Source organism: Podarcis cretensis, assembly GCF_951804945.1.
Source record: "Podarcis cretensis genome assembly, chromosome: 8".
NCBI classification, from domain to species: domain Eukaryota; kingdom Metazoa; phylum Chordata; class Lepidosauria; order Squamata; family Lacertidae; genus Podarcis; species Podarcis cretensis.
In genome coordinates this window covers 19,409,092-19,429,822 of record NC_137177.1, presented here as the reverse complement: position 1 = coordinate 19,429,822, position 20,731 = coordinate 19,409,092, and the positions used below count along the sequence as shown (strand labels likewise).

At 47.2% G+C, this 20,731-nt stretch overlaps 1 protein-coding gene across 1 annotated transcript in view; it reads right to left on the bottom strand.

Annotated features, from left to right (window-relative positions):
* Positions 1-894: 894 nt before the first annotated feature.
* ATP4A (ATPase H+/K+ transporting subunit alpha) overlaps positions 895-20,731 on the bottom strand; it is a 31,597-nt gene continuing 11,760 nt past the window's right edge. The window contains exons 6-23 of the mRNA XM_079985956.1: positions 20,351-20,485; positions 19,082-19,199; positions 18,331-18,599; positions 17,615-17,813; positions 15,792-15,901; positions 14,826-14,960; positions 13,741-13,933; positions 12,551-12,726; positions 10,007-10,143; positions 8,558-8,708; positions 7,709-7,877; positions 6,915-7,069; positions 6,686-6,809; positions 5,417-5,562; positions 4,007-4,140; positions 3,696-3,797; positions 2,790-2,881; positions 895-2,013 (exon numbers count right to left, since the gene is read on the bottom strand). Coding sequence (XP_079842082.1) covers positions 1,985-2,013; positions 2,790-2,881; positions 3,696-3,797; positions 4,007-4,140; positions 5,417-5,562; positions 6,686-6,809; positions 6,915-7,069; positions 7,709-7,877; positions 8,558-8,708; positions 10,007-10,143; positions 12,551-12,726; positions 13,741-13,933; positions 14,826-14,960; positions 15,792-15,901; positions 17,615-17,813; positions 18,331-18,599; positions 19,082-19,199; positions 20,351-20,485 — 2,574 coding nt within the window. The 3' untranslated portion in view covers positions 895-1,984. The remainder of the gene's footprint in view (positions 2,014-2,789; positions 2,882-3,695; positions 3,798-4,006; positions 4,141-5,416; positions 5,563-6,685; positions 6,810-6,914; positions 7,070-7,708; positions 7,878-8,557; positions 8,709-10,006; positions 10,144-12,550; positions 12,727-13,740; positions 13,934-14,825; positions 14,961-15,791; positions 15,902-17,614; positions 17,814-18,330; positions 18,600-19,081; positions 19,200-20,350; positions 20,486-20,731) is intronic.

Here is a 20,731-nt window from a genome sequence, read left to right as displayed (position 1 = left end):
GTTCTGCATGCTGTTGCAAACATTTTCGATGCGCACCACCGAAGGTGTATGAAGAAATAATTGTGCAGCTCATGGTTGAGATCTGCTATGGCGGGGGGTGGGGGTGGGACTGGATCTGGCTGACGGGCCAGGTCCTTATCTCTCCCATGGGCCAGGTTTTACAAGTGTCAGATCACTCAGTGCCATCATGAAGCGGTGCTTTGAAGACCCAAGGATCAGCTGGTGGCTGGGGCTTCAAAGTGCTGCTCAGAGCTATTTGCACAAGTGCTCGCTTTGACGTTTGGTTGGCTGGCGTGCAGGGAGTCTGGAGTGCCCAATGATCTGCTGGTTGGTGGTGCTTCAGAAGCCCTTTTTGGCCCGGCTCAGCCCCCTTCCTGCCTACCCACTCCTATATCAGGGATTCCCAAGCTGGGGTGCAGACTTATTCCAAAGGAGCAGTGAAGAAGTTATCCCCACCCCACCGCCTTGCTACCTGCCCCTTTGCTTAAAGGAGCAGGGGAGAATCCTTCAGAGGGTGCCTTTGCCAACACAGCAATTTTAGTCAATTGTACCTTAAGACAAAGAAGAAGAAAAACATCTGCATAGGTGCCTGGTCAGCTGGAGTAGACCCTGCTTCACCATGGTTGAGCAGCAGCATGGATAGCTACAAGCCCATTGACACTCAGTGGGCTACACAGCTGTGCAAATTTCTTGAATCAGAAATGCTTTGTATGATGACGGACTGCAGCACACACCATCACTGCCTGCCTGCCATGCTCGCTGGGGTTGATGGGAGTTGTAGTCCAGCACAATCCGGAAGGCCATGGGCTCCTGGCCTCAGTAAATAATGCTGACCTAACATCACCAAAAACTTGAATGCAGCTCCCATATAAACGAAATGCCAATCTGCATTCATTGGCTTATCTTATGTCATTTTATTTTAATTCTGTTTCTCATGTCTTGCTTGCCCTCCTCCCCTCTGCTCTGTCACATAGAGATTTTGTTGGCATGCTGCTTTTACATGTATATTTACAGCCTTCAGAGTTATAAACTTAGTATTTATTTTTTAAAAAATGCACATGAAAACTCTCATGATCTAGGAATCCTGTGCCAATTTGTTACACGGCTGTGATCTCAGCACCTGCAATCATACATATATAATTTCCCTCCACTCTGCATATCAGCACCCTTAAATCATTTCTTGACGAAGGGCTAGCTATCTTCCCCCAAAGTTGCTGAGTGGGAACTGTGGTAGCCTGAAGTTTAAGTTTTATCTTAAAGGTGTTGTTTGCATCAACAGAAGTATTGTGTCCAGATCAAGGGAAGTAATAGTACCACTCTATTCTGCCTTGGTCAGACCACAACTGGAATACTGTGTCCAATTCTGGGCACCACAATCTTAAGAAGAATATTGACAAGCTGGAACGTGTGTGGAGGAGGGCAACCAAGATGACCAGGGGTCTGGAAACCAAGCCTTATGATGAGTGGTTGAGGGAGTTGTGTACGTTTAGGCTGGAAAAGAGAAGACTAAGAGGAGATACGACAGCCACTTTCAAATATCTCAAGGGCTGTCACATGGAATATGGAGCAAGATTGTTTTCTGCTGCTCTAGAAAGTAGGGCCTGAACCAATGTATTCAAATTACAAGAAAGGAGATTCTGACTAAAAATTAGGAAGAACTTTCTACCAGTAAGAGCTGATCAACAGTGGAGCAGACAACCTTGGAAGGTGATGAGCCCTCCTTCCTTGGAGGCTTTTCATCAGAGGTTGGGTGGCCATTTGTCAGGAATTCTTTAGCTGAGATTCTTGTATTGCAGAGGGTTGGTCTGGATGACCCTCGGGGTCCCTTCCAACCTTACGATTCTATGATTCTGTGGTGTGAAACGTGGCAGGCTTGGCTCAGCAGTACGGTTGTTGATGACAGAAGCAAATCCTTGATTTCCTTTTCTGCGTTGCACAAGCAGGGAAAATGGGGAAAAGCTCCGCCCAAAAGAAGCTTTGCCTTTTAGTAGTAGAGCTCTTTGTCCCACCAACCTGGAGGAAGGGAAATTTTTTACGATTAATTTGCAGAATTTGTATGCCATCCTTTGGCCCCAAAAAGCTCTTGCAGCTGCATACAAAAATCAGTTTCAAAGATGTCCCCTGCCCACAGGCTCATAATTTAAGAAAACAAGACAAACGAGGGGAAAAGTAACAAGATGGAGGAGAGAGAAAGCAAGCCGAGAAACAAGCCCTTAAAAATTACAGCCAGTGTCAGTGTCGGTTCTGGCTGTCTTGCCCTTGGTTCAGATAAAATGAATAAGAAGGGTAGATTAGTATATGAAATCACACATGCCATGCAGAAGGTGGATAAAGAAAAGTTTAACACTAAAACTCGTGGGTATCCAATGAAGATTTGGGACAAATAAAAGAAAATATTTCATGGAGCACATAGTTAAACTATGGAACTCACTCCCACAAGAGGCAGTGATGGCCACCAACTTGGATGGCTTTAAAAGAGGATTGGGCAAATTCATGGAGGACAAGGCTACCAATGGCTTCTGTGTCCTACAACAGGAATTCAGAAGCAGGCTGCCTCCGACCGTGGAGAGACCATTGCAGGCTTCCCTCACAAAGCCCAGGGAGCTGGAGCATCACATTCCTGCCTGCTGTTCTGAGTGCTGCTTTGGCTGCCAGATGCAGGACCAAGACCAGAAGGTTGACCCAAAGGTCAGTAGCCACAACAGGGCAGGAGAGTGTGCCTGAAGACCCACATGTCATGTCTACATTGGCAGATGCAACAGGTGAATTCTCTTCCCCCAGTTACTTACTTCCAGGGTGTCTCCGGACTCCCAGCTTTCGGATTTCATCATAGACAAAGATGAGAAGGCCATAGGGTAGCGGCACCAGCCACCACTGGAATCTAAGCAGGAAAAAGGCTATTCAGTGCTACGTTGCTAAGCCAGCCAGCTGAGCTCAGTTATTGTTTCGTTGAGTTGGCCCAAGGCAAGACAGAAAACCATTCTCAAAAATGTAGCATCACTAGCAGGACAAACAAAGGGAGGGGAGTCCAGGAGCTACATATAAGTGTTTATTTCAATGCATTTCAGAAATCCTTTCTCAATGATATGCAAATAACCTTGCAAAAAGGGTAACTGTTGCAAAATAAAAGCAGAGTGAAATCTCTTCTGTAATCTAAAAATTAACCAGAGATTTACCAGTAGATCTCAATTTGCCCTTTGCTGGCCTAGGAGATGCTTCCACTAACAGAACAAAGCTGCTGGGCTGCTGTCCATGGTGCTGGGCGAAAGAGAGCCCTATCTACTGTATACAGTGGCTGTGCTCATCTGCTTTCCCCCTTTCAGGTTAGCATGGAGAATTAGGAAGCTGAGCTGGATGGGTGAGTTAAGTGGTGGCGTCACAACTCTGTACAAGGTGATATCCTAAGTCATACCAAGTCAGGCTACCTTGCTCCATCTATCTGGAGGTGCCATTTGTATACTGATGGACATCTGCTCCAGTTGGCAGAGCAAAATGGTCAGGGGTGATGCTGACCAACAACATCTGGATGGCCCTCCATTGACTGCCTTTTGAGATACATCAGTTCAAAGAAGCCTACTAGCTTTATTAGATCCAGCTGCCCTGCTCTCTTCTACAGAGTATCCTCCATTGGTTGTTCATTTTTTGGAGTGGCCTGGAGGGCTAAATTTGCCCCATGGAGGCATGTGAGGTCTTACCTTATAGGCATAAAGTTGAAGATGTTGGGCATCCCAGGGCAGTAGCAGAGGAAGCAGCCCAGGCAGAGCTGGAACACGATGGCGATCACCAAGACTTTGTTCCTGAAAAGGGAAGAGGGTGTTTCAGGGTGGGTGGCGAATAGGAAGGCATATGGCTGCTCTTGGTTTCAGCAAAATAGGTAGCATGATTGAGGGGAGATGGGGGCAGGGTGCTTCTATCACAATAACTTCTGTTACAAGAACGGAAAATGCAGCATATTGTATAAAACAGAACCATGTTTGGCTTGGAGATTCATTCGGCTCCCACGTACCGGAAGAATCCCTGCTGGAAGACAGAAAGGCGTCTTGTTTTGCGGATGAGCACATCGGCGATCTGGCACATTTCAATGCTGATGAAGAAGACGGTGTAGCAGGTGTACTCCTGGTACAGGCGCTGCCCAAAGGTCTGCAAGGGGGAAGAATTGATCAGTGAGGACGGAGTGATGCTTGGCTATCTTCTGCCCTCTCTCCCTGCACCAGCTGCACTCACCAGCCTAGGGGGCCCAGTGGCGCCTCCGGCAAGGGAAAAGCTGGGCTTCCAATTCCCTACACAGGATCTGGGCTCTGATGGACAACCTGTTGCCTTCTACGTGCTGTTGGGCTGCAACTCCCTACTATGGGCTATGCTGGCTCTCTTGTGAGTCATTCCAATAAACGACGGGGAGCACTTCCATTCAGGCAGACGGGAAGCTGCCCCATCAACCTCAGTCTGCCTGCCCCACCTGCCTCCCATCTTATGTGCAACCCACCCTGGGTGTTAGTGTGCCTCCTGCTCTGCCTCAGTGCTGCCTCATGTGGAACTGAACAAGGAGGAGAAGGAGGAGGAGGAGGACAAAACCAGAATGAGCTGGCTCTGCCTGCCATTGGATCTCTGGCTCCACCTACTGCTGGCCTTCCTGCCTTACGCTCCCTACCAGTCCTCAAGGGCACCAACCACCCCTGATAAAATACTATACAGTCATACCTCTGGTTACAGATGCTTCAGGTTGTGTTTTTTCGGGTTATGGACTTGCCAAAACCCAGAAGTACTGGAATGGGTTACTTCCGGGTTTCGGTGGTTGTGCATGCGCAGAAGTGCTGAATCGCAACCTGCGCATGCGCAGACGCGCCACTGCAGGTTGCAAACGCTGCAGGTTGCAAACGTACATCCCGCACGGATTATGTTCGCAACCCAAGCGTCCACTGTATATGATTTTAGTGATTAGCTGCACTGTCCAGGATCTAGGGCAAACCTTGATGTTTTAAACCTACTCTACCTCTCCATACACAGATGCAAAGTTCCTGCCTGATTAGGGCAATTTAAAGTTGTTGTTTTAAATAATAATTTAACTGATAATTCAGTTAAACATTGTGGGCCACATTCATCACACAGTTTGTGATTTCCAGCAGCTGGCATTCAGAGGCTTACTGCCTCTGACAGTGGAGGTATAGAATCATAGAATCATAGAATTCTAGAATTGGAAGATATAGGCCAACCCAAGGTAGAACACAGGCATCATAGGAAATCAACAGTGTTCTTTCTGCCTTCTCAGTAAGCTGGCCAAGTGCTTCAGGACCCATGTTCTGCTCACATTTCTTTGTCTTTAAATGGGCTGCCTTTCAGAGACAGGACTGTTCCCAACAAAGCAGGACATCTGGCCATCCTGCCTGGAGGCCAGAAGCAGCATGTCTCCTCCACTCACCCACTCTTGTCCGTAGCTATCCTGAACATCTTGGATATGGTCGTTCTCCCAGGCTGCCCGAAGGCCCACACACTTCAGCGGGTACCAGCCTTCCTGGGCCATGGCGGTGAAGTAGTCGGTGAAGCCGGCAAAGGACTGGATGGCTCCTGCATGGCAGGGAAGAACAAGGGAGTTTGTGTCAGTGGGCAGCCAATCCCAAAGGCTGGTCCATTAGAGCACATGGAGCCACTGCCCCCCCTGACCCAAGCTGCCCCCAAACATTCCCAACCTGCCTGCCTGGTGTAGTGGGCCTGGGGTTTTGGGAAGGGCCGTGGACCTGCTACCATTTCTGCAGCGCAGGGTCTTGGCAGCATCCCTTTCTCCAGAGTCCCAGAGCCACCCAAATCAGCATGAAAGGGGAGCTTTTAAGCCACTGGGAAGAAGTGTTGCCACCTTTCTTGCTGATTGGAACCAATCAGAGTGAAAGGAGGTGAGTTGGCCACAGAGGATTGGCTCCTCAGGTCTACCCAGAGAAGGTGTGTGGGAAGAACACCAAGGAGGAGAAGTTCCCTTTGCTCCAAAGCTGAGCACTGAAAATAAGACACATCAGTTTCAAGAGAACAGTGTGCAAGTTCTGTAATGTACAGTTGACCTTTATGGAAGAAACAACTTTAGTCACTCCGAAAGAAGAAACTGGAGCAGCTTCAGATCATTACCCTGCATGCAGTTGCACAGAAAATAGTAGCTCTAGATCAGGGTTTCCCAAATTTGGGTCTCTAGCTGTTTTTGCACTACAATTCCCATCATCTCCTAGCTAGCAGGACCAGTGGTCAGAGATGATAGGAATTGTAGTCCAAAAACAGCTGGAGGCCCAAATTTGGGAAACTGATCTAGATGAAAGGTGTCCTGCGGAGATCTGCATGGATATCTGTAGTGGAACCCTAATTATTATTGCATAATTATATGTTTATTTATGATCTTAGAAGGTTGTATAATCTCAGAAGGGCCGTGGCTGTGAGGGAGCCTGGCTGCGATCATCATGAACAGATCCTGCACTTCTGAATTTGCCACTGCACAACCGTCCATCACTGCTCAGATGATGTGCCTTTCTCCTCCCCATGTGGTGGCCTCACGGGATAAGGCATGATGGGGCAGGTATCTAAGCCAATTCCTGCCACTCCCTATAGAAACTCCACTCCACATGGAGCCTACCTAGGCTTCCCTGCAACATAGCTTGCTCTCCCCCACTTTCCAACCTCTAGGCTCCCCCCTTCCAGTTCTAATACGCACCAATCTGGAAGTAGGAATAGACCGCTAGCGCTTCATTGACCAGACGGTCCCGTCGAGGGTTGCGTGGTTTCAGGTGCATGATGTCGCTCTCAGCCCTTTCATAGGCCAGGGAAACTGAGGGGAACTGAGAAGAGAGATGAGAAAGGTTTTGGTTTTGGAGTTGGGGGTCGGAAACAAGACCGAGGAGCCCTGGGAAAGAGCCTCTGCTGGATTAGTGTTGGCCACTCACAATGTCTGTGCACAGCTCGATAAACAGGATAGTGATACAACCCAGGGGGAGTGGGACACTGACAGTGATGTAGATCAGATAGGGCGTCAGCTCTGGGATGTTCTTGGTTAGGGTGTACGCGATGGATTTCTTGAGATTGTCAAAGATCAGGCGCCCTGAAAGGAAGAAAAGAATGAAAGAAAGATGGCGGTGGGTTTAATGGACGACTCCTGTTGTTGAGCTGGGATTCCTTCCATCAAACTTTTCTGGAGGTTATCTGTGAGTCCCTTCCAGGCCTGCGATTCTGTGTCCAGCAAAGTTTGGAATCTAATAGACGAAGCTGTTGAGCCAGTCAGACCAGCTTCTTTGTAAGGAAATGGCCGTATCTGGCCAATTCAATGCTCTCATCAGCATCTCAAAGAGTGAGCCTTGTTGCCATAGTGATAGCAAGAGGTTGATGCTGTCCAGGAAGAGGGCAGATACATCACTGTGTTCTCATCAGCTTCCCAGAACACAGTATCAACTTGCTATGTGACCACTCAGCCCCTAAATGGTAAAATCTTCTGCTGTCTTGCATGACACACAGTCAGGGTTCATGCATACCTAGCAGTCCCCTTCAGACATCCCTGGCTAATTGCTAAGATCTCCCAAGGACGGACTGCTGGCTTTTCCATGATTAGTGGAATGCCACCTTCTGACACTTAGGAAGCGGGTCTTCTCGGTGGTGGCACCTACCTTCCCACACGAAGTTGCCACCATCAGATGCTGATGGGCACTAACCCTCCCCCTTGTGCCACAGCCTGCTGAGAACAGACCTTGCTCAACGCCAGTGACGATGGAAGCGAAATTGTCATCCAGCAGGATCATGTCAGCAGCGTTCTTGGCTGCGTCGGATCCCGCAATGCCCATTGCCACACCGATGTCAGCTTTCTTCAGCGCTGGGGAATCATTCACCCCATCTCCTGTTACTGCCACAATAGCACCCTGCGAACAAGGAGAGAGAGAGAGAGATAGAGAGAGAGAGATGGGCCTCCTGCAGATGGGTGTTTTATTGAAGGTGCATGCTGTTAATACGTCCATGACACAATCTTAGCGCATCCGTGGTGGATTTATCCCATTCATGTTGGTTGTTTTATGTTTCCCCAGTGATCCCACATTTACTGCTGTCCTGAGCAGGAACAGTGCAACAAAAGTGGGAGATAAACAAACTGGAACATTTTTGAAATACAGTGGTACCTTGGGTTACAGACGCTTCAGGTTACAGACTCCGCTAACCCAGAAATAGTACCTCGGGTTAAGAACTTTGCTTCAGGGTGAGAATAGAAATCGCGTGGCGGCAGCTGGAGGCCCCATTAGCTAAAGTGGTACCTCAGGTTAAGAACAGGTTCAGGTTAAGAATGGACCTCCAGAACGAATTAAGTTCATAACCCAAGATACCACTGTAAAAGGTTACAGGATTGCAGCAGGAAGTTACAGGATGCGCAGTGATTGGCAATGAAGCAGTGTGAACGCCCCCAAAACTTTTGCAGTCACAAACAGTATTGAAAGTGGGATTGTGTGTGACTGAAGACTGGAAATGGAGGGAATGATAATCGTATGAGGCAGGTGATCCAAATTCACTGCGCCCACAATACCTTCTGCAGTTAGGGTTTTGTGACCCTTACCAATTTTTGACAGCTTTCCACAATGATGAGCTTCTGCTGTGGGGAGGTACGAGCAAAGACCATCTCTGGGTGCATTTTGAGAATCTCCACCAACTCCTCGGTTTCCATGTCTTTCAGCTGGCCCCCGTTGACCACACAGGCTCGGGCGTCTCTGGATGCCGAAGCAGAGAAAGGGAGAGCCCCAGGGTCACATACATAGACAGGGCCTTTGTAGTGGCTGCACCAATAATTGTGGGAAAAGTGGCATGGATGGGCCCTTTTCTGATTGCCTTTTCGCTGGCTGGTCAAGACATTCTTATTTCAGCAGCCTTCTGCCTGCTAAGTTCATTTTGACGTGTGATCAATGCCACTGTTGTATCAGTTGGGTTTTCAATGCGTATTTTATGGATTTGTATAGTTGCAAAACACTTTCCATTTTACATTGTCCTGCAATTTTACATTGTTGAAATCTGCCCTGAGTGATTCATGGGCACTAGAAGGGGTGAGACAAAAGTTTTTTTGTATAAATAAAGAGCCTCAAGTTTTCAAGTGAGAGCCTCTCTTCAGTGACAAACAAGACGTAGAGTTGGTGGTTTCAATGCCGGACAAACACAACTCTGCCCTTCCTTTGTTTCAGTGTGGCTGGCTTACCACATTTTGAAGGAAGTGACCCTCTGTAGATGGAGAACTTCCTCCTGTGTGGTGACTATTATACCCAGAGTCACCTAACTGCACTTTGGGATGCTTCTGAGCAGGGTGGATAAAAAGCAATGATTTTTAAAAAATAATTTAAAATATCAGATTAAAAAAAATAATTTAAAATATCAGATTTTTAAAAATTTAAATTGGATTTTTAAAAATTTAAATTGGATTTTTTAAATAAAATGCTCTTGGATGAAAAAATCTTTCTAAAGATAGTTTTCTGTTTAAGTTACATTATAGTCCAAAGGCTATTCATTAGGAAATAAGAATTTGTTTTAAGTTTTTCATGTGTGCTAAAACTCAGTCTAAGTTGTTGGTTCTTTTTTTAAAAAATGTTTAACCACATCAGTTAACAAACATGGATACATATGCTATAATGTTATTGTTTGAGTTAAATAAATTGTTTAAATTGTTATTAAGGAAATGATTATTTTTTTAAAGTACAGCAGAAAAGTTGTCCCAATATAAACAGTTAACTTATTAAACCTCACAATAATTTCATAATTTTCTCTGTTTATGTATTTCTAATAGTACAACCAAATCAGTAATTTTTGATATAACTACTCTGAAAATTTATTATTCCAAAAATGAAACCTTCATCTGGTTGTAAATATGAAAGTTATACCAGCAACAATGAGTGTTTCTGTAAAAAAAAAGATTTAAACCAAGTCTTACTGACTAGTGATTTGAATCGTGATTTGAATCGACTCGATTTAAATCAAAGCCACGCTGTTTCTGAGGCAAAGCTCTCTGTGTTTAGATACTCACCGCTTGTTGACCTGCTCCACAGGAATGCGCAGGCGGGTGGCAATATCTTCGACCGTTTCACTGCCCTCAGAGATGATGCCCACACTGGCAGCAATGGCCTTTGCGGTGATGGGATGGTCTCCTGTCACCATGATCACCTGGAGAAGACAGGGCAGTGGTTCAAAATGGCCGTTCCTGAAGTGATTTTTGGTTGTCGTTGTATCAGCACAGATCAAATAAGCCTGACTGGAAAATGCTGATGAGAATGTTGGTCTAGGTTCGGGGAGGCACCTGCACTCTACATTTAAAGCACAATAAGACCACTTTAAACTGTCACGGCTTCCCCAAAAGAGTCCTGGGAAGTGTAGCTGGTTATGGGTGATGCAAGGAGATGCTCCTCCCCACCACAAAGCTACAATTCACAGAGTGGATTGTAGGAATTGCAGTTCCGTGAGGGAAATAGGGGTCGCCTAGCACCCCTCAAGGCCCTGAACAAGCTACAGTTCCCAAGGTTGTTTGGGGGAAGCCAATGAGTGTTTAAAGTGGTATGATATTGTATGGTGCAGATGGGGGTCCTGGATTCAAATCCTAGCTCAGCCATGAAGCTACTTGGGTAGCTGACCTTGGCTCAGTCATAGTCCCTGAGTTTTTCTCAAGGGAGGGTAGGAAATACATGTAGTTTTAATGTCAGGCCGCTGACCTTAAAAAAAAAAAAAAAAAAAAGCATTCCCAGTGAATCAGAATTCCATCATTTTATATTTAGGAACGCTCAGTCCCTGCCTCTAATTTAATTATTTATTTCATGATGGTTTGTTTTATTACGGGATGCGGGTGGCGCTGTGAGTTAAACCACTGAGCCTAGGGCTTGCTGATCAGAAGGTCGGTGGTTCGAATCTCTGCGACAGTTCGAAAGCACATCAAAGTGCAAGTGGATAAATAGGTACCGCTCTGGTGAGAAGATAAACGACATTTCCGTGCACTGCTCTGGTTTGCCAGAAGCAGCTTAGTCATGCTTGAGAGCAGTACATGTGAAAAGGATCTAGGAGTCTTGGTTGACCGCAAACTTGACATGAGCCAACAGTGTGACGCGGCAGCTAAAAAAGCCAATGCAATTCTGGGCTGCATCAATAGGAGTATAGCATCTAGATCAAGGGAAGTAATAGTGCCACTGTATTCTGCTCTGGTCAGACCTCACCTGGAGTACTGTGTCCAGTTTTGGGCACCACAGTTCAAGAAGGACACTGACAAACTGGAACGTGTCCAGAGGAGGGCAACCAAAATGGTCAAAGGCCTGGAAACGATGCCTAATGAGGAACGGCTAAGGGAGCTGGGCATGTTTAGCCTGGAGAAGAGGAGGTTAAGGGGTGATATGATAGCCATGTTCAAATATATAAAAGGATGTCACATAGAGGAGGGAGAAAGGTTGTTTTCTGCTGCTCCAGAGAAGCGGACACGGAGCAATGGTTCCAAACTACAAGAAAAAAGATTCCACCTAAACATTAGGAAGAACTTCCTGACAGTAAGAGCTGTTCGACAGTGGAATTTGCTGCCAAGGAGTGTGGTGGAGTCTCCTTCTTTGGAGGTCTTTAAGCAGAGGCTTGACAACCATATGTCAGGAGTGCTCTGATGGTGTTTCCTGCTTGGCAGGGGGGTTGGACTCAATGGCCCTTGTGGTCTCTTCCAACTCTATGATTCTATGATTCTATGATTCTATGCTGGCCACATGATGCGGAAGCTGTATGCCGGCTCCCTCGGCCAATAAAGCGATATGAGCGCCGCAACCCCAGAGTCGGCCACGACTGGACCTAATGGTCAGGGGTCTCTTTACCTTTACTAGTTTGTTTTATTATTAAGTTTATATCCCACCAAGGTGGCACACACGGTCCCGTCCCTCGTCCTCCCAGTGATGTTCATCATGACTGAGTGGGGATTTGAACTCTGGCTTCCCAAGTCCAAATCTGACATTCTGACCACTAACCCACACTGGCTACATACCACTGCAACTCTATATATGACTAACGGCCACTAGAGATATCATCCCGGTTGCCCATACAAAATGTAAATTATTATTTTTCGCCAAGATGCTTGTTACTAGGGATGACTTAAGACATTTTGCAGCCTGCAGTGAAGAACAAGATGGTGCCCCCAGCCCTGCATGCCTCCCATTTCCACAATCAGAAGCTGGCTGAACTGGCAGGTGAATCTTATTCCAGTATTCCCTAGTCTTGAATCCTCAGATGTTGGACTACAACTCCCATCACCCCTGACTATCGGTCCATTCTGGCTGAGGCTGATCGGAGTTGTAGTCCAACAACATTCGGGGGACCATGGCTGGGAAAGGCTGCCTAACACTGGTGACAGAATAGTGCGGGTGCAGAACAGACTGTGTCCTGCCCTCCAACAGACGGGAATGGCACACAGTTTAAGGAGAAATGCTGCCGCTCCTCCCAGCATCTGCCACCTGAGGCAGTGACCTCACTCTGTCTAACGATAGGGCCGGCCCTCTTGGTTGCTGTTAATTTTTCCGACGGAGCCAGAAACACCCCGGAACAGCTGGCAGCATACCCGGATGCCAGCGGTGCGGCATTTCATGACGGCATCTGGCACGGTGGCTCTGGGCGGATCAATCATGGAGATGAGGCCTGCAAAGCAGAGCCCACTGGTGGGGAAGTTCATCTCGTCACTGTCGAAGTTGTAGCCACGTGGGAACTCGCTCTGGGGAAGGTACAGGTGGCAGAAGCCTGCGGGGAAAGAGAGAATCATGGTGAGGCCTCTGCCAAGGGTGGACACTTAGAGGCATCGTCAGAAAAAGATGAAACATATCACCAAAGAAGAGGACATGGATCTGCATATAATCTGCATATGGTAATATTTTCCTTTTCAGTATTGTTTTACTACTAGGTTGTGTGCCACCTTTGGAAGGAAGGGGCAGGGTAGAAATGCAATTAATAATGTGTAGAGATGTGCATTTAGAAATAATTGGGCCACATCCACACCATACATTGAAAGCATTATGCACTTTGAAGAGTCATGGCTTTTCCCCAAAGAATTCTGGGAGCTGTAGTTTGTTAAGCGTGCTGAGAGTCGTTCGGAGACCCCTATATTCCCCCACAGAACTACAATTCCCAGAGTGGTTTAACAACCAAACACGGGGAATTTGGCTCTGGCTCCACCTACTGCTGGCCTCCTGGACTCCTACCCTTGTGGTCTCATTGGACACTTGCTTAGGAAGGTCATAGCTCAGGGGCAGAGCACTTGCCTTGCATGCAGAAGGTATCAGGTTCAATCCCCAGCATCTCCAGGTAGGGCTGGGAGAGATTATTTATCTAAAACCTTGGACAGCAGTTGCCAGCCAGTGTAGATGATACTGACTTAGATGGGCCAATGGTCCAACTCAGTACAAGGCAACTCCTTGTGTTTCAGCCAGTTGACATGCCAGCTGCCAGGATCAGCACAAGTACCAGGCATCCTCAGGATGAGTGCTGGGCGGCTTGGAGCTGTCATTGACATTTCTCACAATGCCCTTTGACGTTCCAACACCCCAAGCCATTGTGGGAGAGTGAAATGGGAGCTCCATGTCACTCCTGAGAACACTTGACACAGAAAATCCATGAGAGGGAGAGAGAGTTTTGCTAAGTGTTCCCTCAAATCTATACAGCTGGCTCTGATGGTACCTCAGAATACAGAGCTGGCCTTTATCAGGTCCCAAGTTCTACCAACAGCACCCACACCCACCCCTCACCCTCCCGCCTTACCCAGTACACGCTCGCCCAGCCCGCCAAGGTCCATGTAAGCTGTTTGGAAAGCCTCCTTCCACTGTTCGTCGAGGGGCAGCTCTTGACCCTTGATCATGATAGTGGAGCAGCGTTCCAGGATGCGCTCGGGAGCTCCTTTCATCACCATCAGGTAGCGCTGGTCTCGAGGGTCATCGAGCTCATGGATGGACAGCTGGAGCGAAGAAGGGAAGCAGGAGACACAGGAGGACTCGTTCATAAAAATACGCCCTGCGTTTTAGCCTCCTTTCTTTTGCCCTCTTGTTGGGGAGAGCGGGACTGAGGCCTAGTCTAGGCACACGGCAGACAATGGTGCCATCAGGGCAGAACTTTGGGGGGGGGGCATTCTGCAGAACATCACCCCCAAAAGAGGGGTGGGCTTACGACATGTTGAAGTAAGTGGTGTCATAGGCACTGCTATTCAAAATCCAGAGTCCAAAATGATCTAATGGTACACACTGACAGTAGAACTGGTAGACTGCACCGCTTTAGGATGTGGGCAGCATGTGAAAAACAAACAAACAACAACAACAACATCTCCCCACAAGTTCAATACAATAACGAGCAAATTAGAGAGAAAGATTCATCCCCGACCTACTCCTTGCAGTGCTAAACTTCTACTTGCCTGAAGTTTTTCTTTTTAAAAAAGACAAACATCCCCCATAGAGCAGCATTCAAAAATGCGACCTTGCATTCTGAAGCGATGTAGTCCACTCCACCACCTTCGCACTCTAGCACAGGGGTGGGGAACCTTTTTATTTTTAGACCGAGGGCCACATTCCCTTCAAAGCAACCTTCTGCAGGCCGCATGCCAGTGGCTGGGGGGGGGGGGCAAAATCAGGAGCAGCAACCCATGTAAATGTTTCCTGTATCCTTCATCTACGCCAGCAAGGGGCGTTATCAGCTTGCTTTGCAGGCAGGGTTGGTGAGCACAGAAGAGAACTGGGCTTTTATGGGCCAATGGGCTGCCTCAGAGTTTTCTGCAGTTCATTCTGAGATAACTGAACAAGGGTGGCTGAGGCTGGCAAAGGCCTACTCAGCCCTTCGGAGCAGAGTCAGCAGCTGACCTGGAACTTGTTGGTAGAGTTGAAGGGGATCTCGCAGGCTTTCTTGTAGCGGTCCCGGTACTCCATCACGTTGCCCAGGGTGATCTCTGAGAACTTCAGCAAGGCTGTCTCTGAGGCGTCTCCGATGACGATCCGCTGGGGTCGGATGCCAGAGAGAAAATGGACATAGGTCAGTACAGCTGAAATGCAGCGCCATTTCGGGGGCGAGGAGAGAAAAGGCACATTTTAGGACCAGCCCTGATGATCTGGAGACACCGTCTCCACAAAAGGGACTGACAAGTTTACTTACAGATTGGCTGGAGATGGAAGAGTCTCTGAGCATAAGAAGAAGGCTATTGCCACACATGTAGGATTGGTGGGCAGGGTGCAGGCTCCTCCAGGCTTGATTTGACACAAACAAGCACCAGAGATACAGTCTTCCCCCAACCCTGGGTCCTCAGATGCTGTTGGACCACCTCCCATCATCCCTGAGCATTTGCCAAGCAGGTTGTGCACGATGGGCTTTGTAGTGTTTTCCCTATATGTTATTACATTGTGAATCGCTTCAGGATGCTTTATGGGAAGCAATTCACAAATAGAACAAAGAACAATAGTTCAACAGTACCTCTGTCTGCTTATCGATGGATTTGGTTGATTCAATAATATATGGTATTATTACTCCTTAAGATTCATTTCACCCATGAGAGTAATGGCTTTTATGTTATTCTGTGTTTAAAGGCTTCTATTTTATTGTACCAGCCTGATGTGTAGTTGTGGTGTTGTTGTTGCTGCTGTTAACCCAAGAATGTGTTTTTTTTAACTCGCTTTTCTTGCTTTAATTAAAAAGTATATTATTATTTTAAGCAAATATTTTTTAAATTACTATTTGAAACATTAGCTTCAGCTAAATTGCTGCATTGTGTACTTTTGGACTGCACATTTACTAGCAGAAATGTATTCCAGCCATATCCCGTTGCTCTTCCTTACCTTTGGGACAGGGACGCTATCCTGGCCTGATTTGAAAAAGGCTCGGTTGCAGAGGCTCACCACTTTGCAGAGAGCTCTCCACGTCTCAGAGGACTGATCAAAACTTTGCCCTGGAAGGCACAAAATGAGACAGAGTGAGGGGAGGTGGCACTAATAGTTTTTTTCTGTATCAGATGGCTTAGGACCGAGTTATCCAAAGGATTGCTTTCACCCATATGAACCAGCCTGGGCCATGACTAAGGGAGCTGGGCATGTTTAGCCTGGAGAAGAGGAGGTTAAGGGGTGATATGATAGCCATGTTCAAATATATAAAAGGATGTCACATAGAGGAGGGAGAAAGGTTGTTTTCTGCTGCTCCAGAGAAGCGGACACGGAGCAATGGTTCCAAACTACAAGAAAGAAGATTCCACCTAAACATTAGGAAGAACTTCCTGACAGTAAGAGCTGTTCAACAGTGGAATTTGCTGCCAAGGAGTGTGGTGGAGTCTCCTTCTTTGGAGGTCTTTAAGCAGAGGCTTGACAACCATATGTCAGGAGTGCTCTGATGGTGTTTCCTGCTTGGCAGGGGGTTGGACTCAATGGCCCTTGTGGTCTCTTCCAACTCTATGATTCTATGATTCTATGACATTAGCCTCAGAGGCCTTGCTCACTGCTCATCATTTAATGATTCTAATGAACTGGTATATTGGTGTCCATTATAGTTCAGATATTATTGATTTATTTGAGGTGCCTGTGGTCCCTACCCTTTACCCAGGAGCCCCAGGGAGGCCAACCATTACATTAAAATAACAAAAAATTGTCCAGTAGCACCTTAGAGACCAAGTTTTTTTCTAGGTATAAGCTTTCGTGTGCATGCACACTTCTTCAGATACTCTGCAACAGAAGTCACCAGACCCTTATATATAGAGGGAGGACATAAATCTGACATCAGGAATCACAAGACAGAGAAACCAGTAGGAGAACACTTCAATCTCACAGGACATTCAATACAAGATATAAAAGCAGCTGTCTTATTACAAAAGAATTTCAGAAACAGACTTGAAAGAGAAGTTGCTGAATTACAACTTATTACTAAACTGAAAACAATGGAGAGACCTGGTCCGAATAGAGATAGTGGATTCTTGTCTCATTATACATGCTAAAGCTATTTTTGGTCATCTGCATACTATCTCTTGCTTTTTCCTGTAGGACTAATAGCAGTAATGAACAGTCGTCAACAGGTTTACCATACCCATTGAGTCAATCACCCATCTCCTACTACCCTTCTGAGAAATACCCCACCCCACCCTCCCTCTCTATATAAGGGTCTGGTGGTTTCTGTTTCAGAGTATTTGAAGAAGTGTGCATGCACATGAAAGCTTATACCCAGAACAAATTTAGTTGGTCTCTAAGGTGCTACTGTGTCAGACCAACATGGCTACCTACCTGAAATTAAAATAACAATTGACATGGTGACACTGCATGGTGGTTTCTGACATCAAGGAGCAAGTTTCTGGCTGTGTTTGGATATGATTGGTCATGCCGGGTGGCAGGAGGAGGTTGCTGACAGCCATGGCCACCTGCTGGACTGCTTCTAAGTAGGATGGCAGGCAGGTGGGGGCTGACTGGGAGAAGACTGAAGATGGTGGAACAGTGCCCTATTCGCTCTAATGGACCAGCCTCCACCAATAGCCATGGATGATGGGAACTGTAGTCCAACAACACACATATTCCGTACCCCTGATTTAAATCAATTGACCCTGCCTTTCCTGGCCAACCCTATCCATTAGTCTCTCGGACACAAGTGCCTCTGGCCCAGCATTTGTGAAGCCCAGTTTCTGCACCTGATTGATCTTCTGTGGTGTCCGCTGTATGGATCTGGTTGTCAAACCAAAGGTGGGAGACGGTCATGCGGTTCTGAGTGAGAGTCCCTGTTTTATCAGAGCAGATGACAGAAGTTGAGCCCAGCGTCTCGACGGCCTCCAAGTTCTTCACCACACAGTTCTTCCGGGCCAGGCGTTTGGCTGTGAGGGAAAGACAAACCTATGAATAAAGAGAAAGAGACAAAGACAGAGAGATGGAAATGTAGAAAACTTCAGCTGAAAATACATGTAATGAAGGAAAGGTTACCATGTTTTAGAATTTGGGGCTGCATACACACTATAACACTAAATCACATTTGAAACACATTTCTCCCCTCAAAGAATTCTGGGAATTGTAGTTTATCCCTCATAGAGTTGCAATTCCCAGCAACCCTGTACAAACTACAATGCCCAGAAATCCTTGAGGGGCAAAATTTGTTTTGAATGTGCTTCAGAGGAATAGCGTGTACGCAACGTTTGTTAAAAGTGAGCAAGAGGGGCATGATAAATCTATGAAGATTATGCATAATATGAAGAAATTGACAGGGGAATTTAGTTTTCTCTCTTTCTCATAAATCTGTAACTCTGAGGCATCCACTGAAGCTGAATGTTGGAAGATTTGGGACAGACAAAAGAAACATGTCGAGGGCTACATGATCCCCACCCCTGCCCTAAAACCGAGGGAGAGCGATACTTACAGTGACAGTTGCCAGAAGGCCCTCGGGGACGTATGCCACCACAATGGCCATGAAGAAGACCATGGCCTTAAGAAAGGGGTATCCAATCACCATGGCGACCACAAAGAAGGTGGCCCCAAAGAAGATGGCCAAGCCGGCAATGATGTCGACAAAGTGCTCTATCTCGATGGCGATGGGTGTCTTCTCATTCTCCACGCCCGAAGCCAGGCTGGCAATGCGCCCAATGATGGTACGGTCCCCAGTGTTAATGATGATACCCGTGGCTGTGCCTGAGAGGACACAGGCAGATAAACAGAGCTGGTATGGGTTCATAAACGTGACCCCCCAAACTTCTTTAGGTAGGGGCATGTCCAGATGGCCAGGCCCCCCAGGGTGCATTCTTCACGATGGGAAACCATTCGTAAGGACTCTGTGTGGATTTGGGCCAGGCCCTGCCAGCTTTGTAGATCACGGGAAGCAGTGATGGTTGAGCAGCTTTTAATGGTCCTCCCACTGCCTCACTCAGGATGAAGACCCTCAAGAAAAGTGGTCAAGGACTGCATACTGGCAGTGGGCAGGGCCAAATCCCAAAGCAGGACCATAATATAGATATATGCACTCCACACACACACACACACACACACACACACACTATTCTCTCTCTCTCTCTCTCTCTCTCTCTCTCTCTCTCTCTCTCTCACACACACACACACACACACACACACACACACACACTGCCCACCCATTCACACACACTTGGACACCTTCCTACCTTCTAAGCACATGGTAGAGAAGAAGGCAATGTTTCTAGTTTCCAGGGGGCTCTCGTGGGTGCATTCGGGGGCTCTTGTCTGAGGCTCTGATTCCCCAGTCAGAGAGGAATTATCCACCTGAAAGGGAGAGAGAGAAGCGTGATTCATGCATGTGGCTATTTGCCATGGACTGCCTCTCCCCACATGAACTGACATGGTCCTCACTGAGATAATCATCTGAGGCCCTTCTTTGTGTGCCCTCTCCATGGGACACAAGAAGGAGCCTTTTCAGTGGTGGCCCCCTGCTTGTGGAACGCTCTCCCCATGGAGGCATACCTGACACCATCTTTATGTACTTTTATGTTACAGGCAAATATTTTTCTCTTTATCTGGGCTTTGTTCCTTAATTTCAAGGGTGGCATGGTGGCCTCTATTAGAGGGGCATATCTGCATAACTGTGTTTTTAGCTTTCCCCCTTGGTTTTATAAATGTAATTTGTTTTGTGCCACTCTGTGAGAAAAGGGACTAACGAAAATTGATATTAATATCAAAAGCCCTTGCCTACCCCTCGCTTTCCTCCCTGAAATTTACCCACCTGCACCAAGACGGCATTCTAGAAAGGTGGGTTTTATCCAATGTTTGTTAGCCTCAGAGTAGACCCTTGGAAATTAAAGGACACCATCACCTTAGGCCCATCAATTTCAGTGGGTGTATTCTGAGCAAAATTGAGTTGGATACAAACTCTTTGCATGTAATGAACAGGTGAGTATGGACGCCTGGATAGGTTGGCAGGGAGGGATTTGTTTAGGTAAAAGCGGCTGGTGGGGGAAGGGTGAAGCACTGTGCTGCAGTTGCATAGGAGAAGGAGAAGGGTGATGCCCTGTGCTTCCCTGCTGCAACTGCGTAGAAGTGGCTATCAGGATTCACATGCTCCAAGTGACCAAGTAATGCGTCAGCTCCCTTCCCAGTCCCATCTTGTCCAGCACTTTCTTCTCACAGTGGCCAAGCAGATGCTTCTGGGAAGTGCCCAAGCAAGGTTGTAGCCTTCTTGCATTGTCTTTCTCCAACAACAGGCATACTGCCTCAGGTAGTGGAAGTGGTACATAGCCATCATACGTTGTAGCTATTGGTAGCCTTGTCTTCCATGAATTTATCTACTTCTCCCCAGGCAAAAAAATAATAATCAGACTTTATGGTTTGCTTCATCCAGGAGAGGGCAGCAGAGGCACAAGCTACGAGAAGGTAGGTTTTGCTTAGAATTTTCCCCTTCCCACAAAGGTCTTGTGTACCTTGCAGCCTTGCGAGGTGATAATCCTGATGTCTGCTGGGACTCGGTCTCCCCCTTTGATCTCCACCAGGTCACCCACCACCAGCTGATTGGCGTTGATCTGGAACTTGTCGCCATCTCGAATCACTGTGGCTTGCTGAGGTCGGGAGGAACAAGAGTCAGACGTTAAAACTTGGAAACCTATAAATCAAACCACACCTCCAGATGGGACTATTGTAATGCGGGGCGCGGGTGGCGCTGTGGTCTAAACCACTGTGCCTCTTGGGCTTGCCGATCAGAAGGTTGGCTGTTCGAATCCCCACCACGGGGCGAGCTCCCGTTGCTCTGTCCCAACCTAGCAATTTGAAAGCACGCCAGTGCAAGTAGATAATTAGGTACTGCT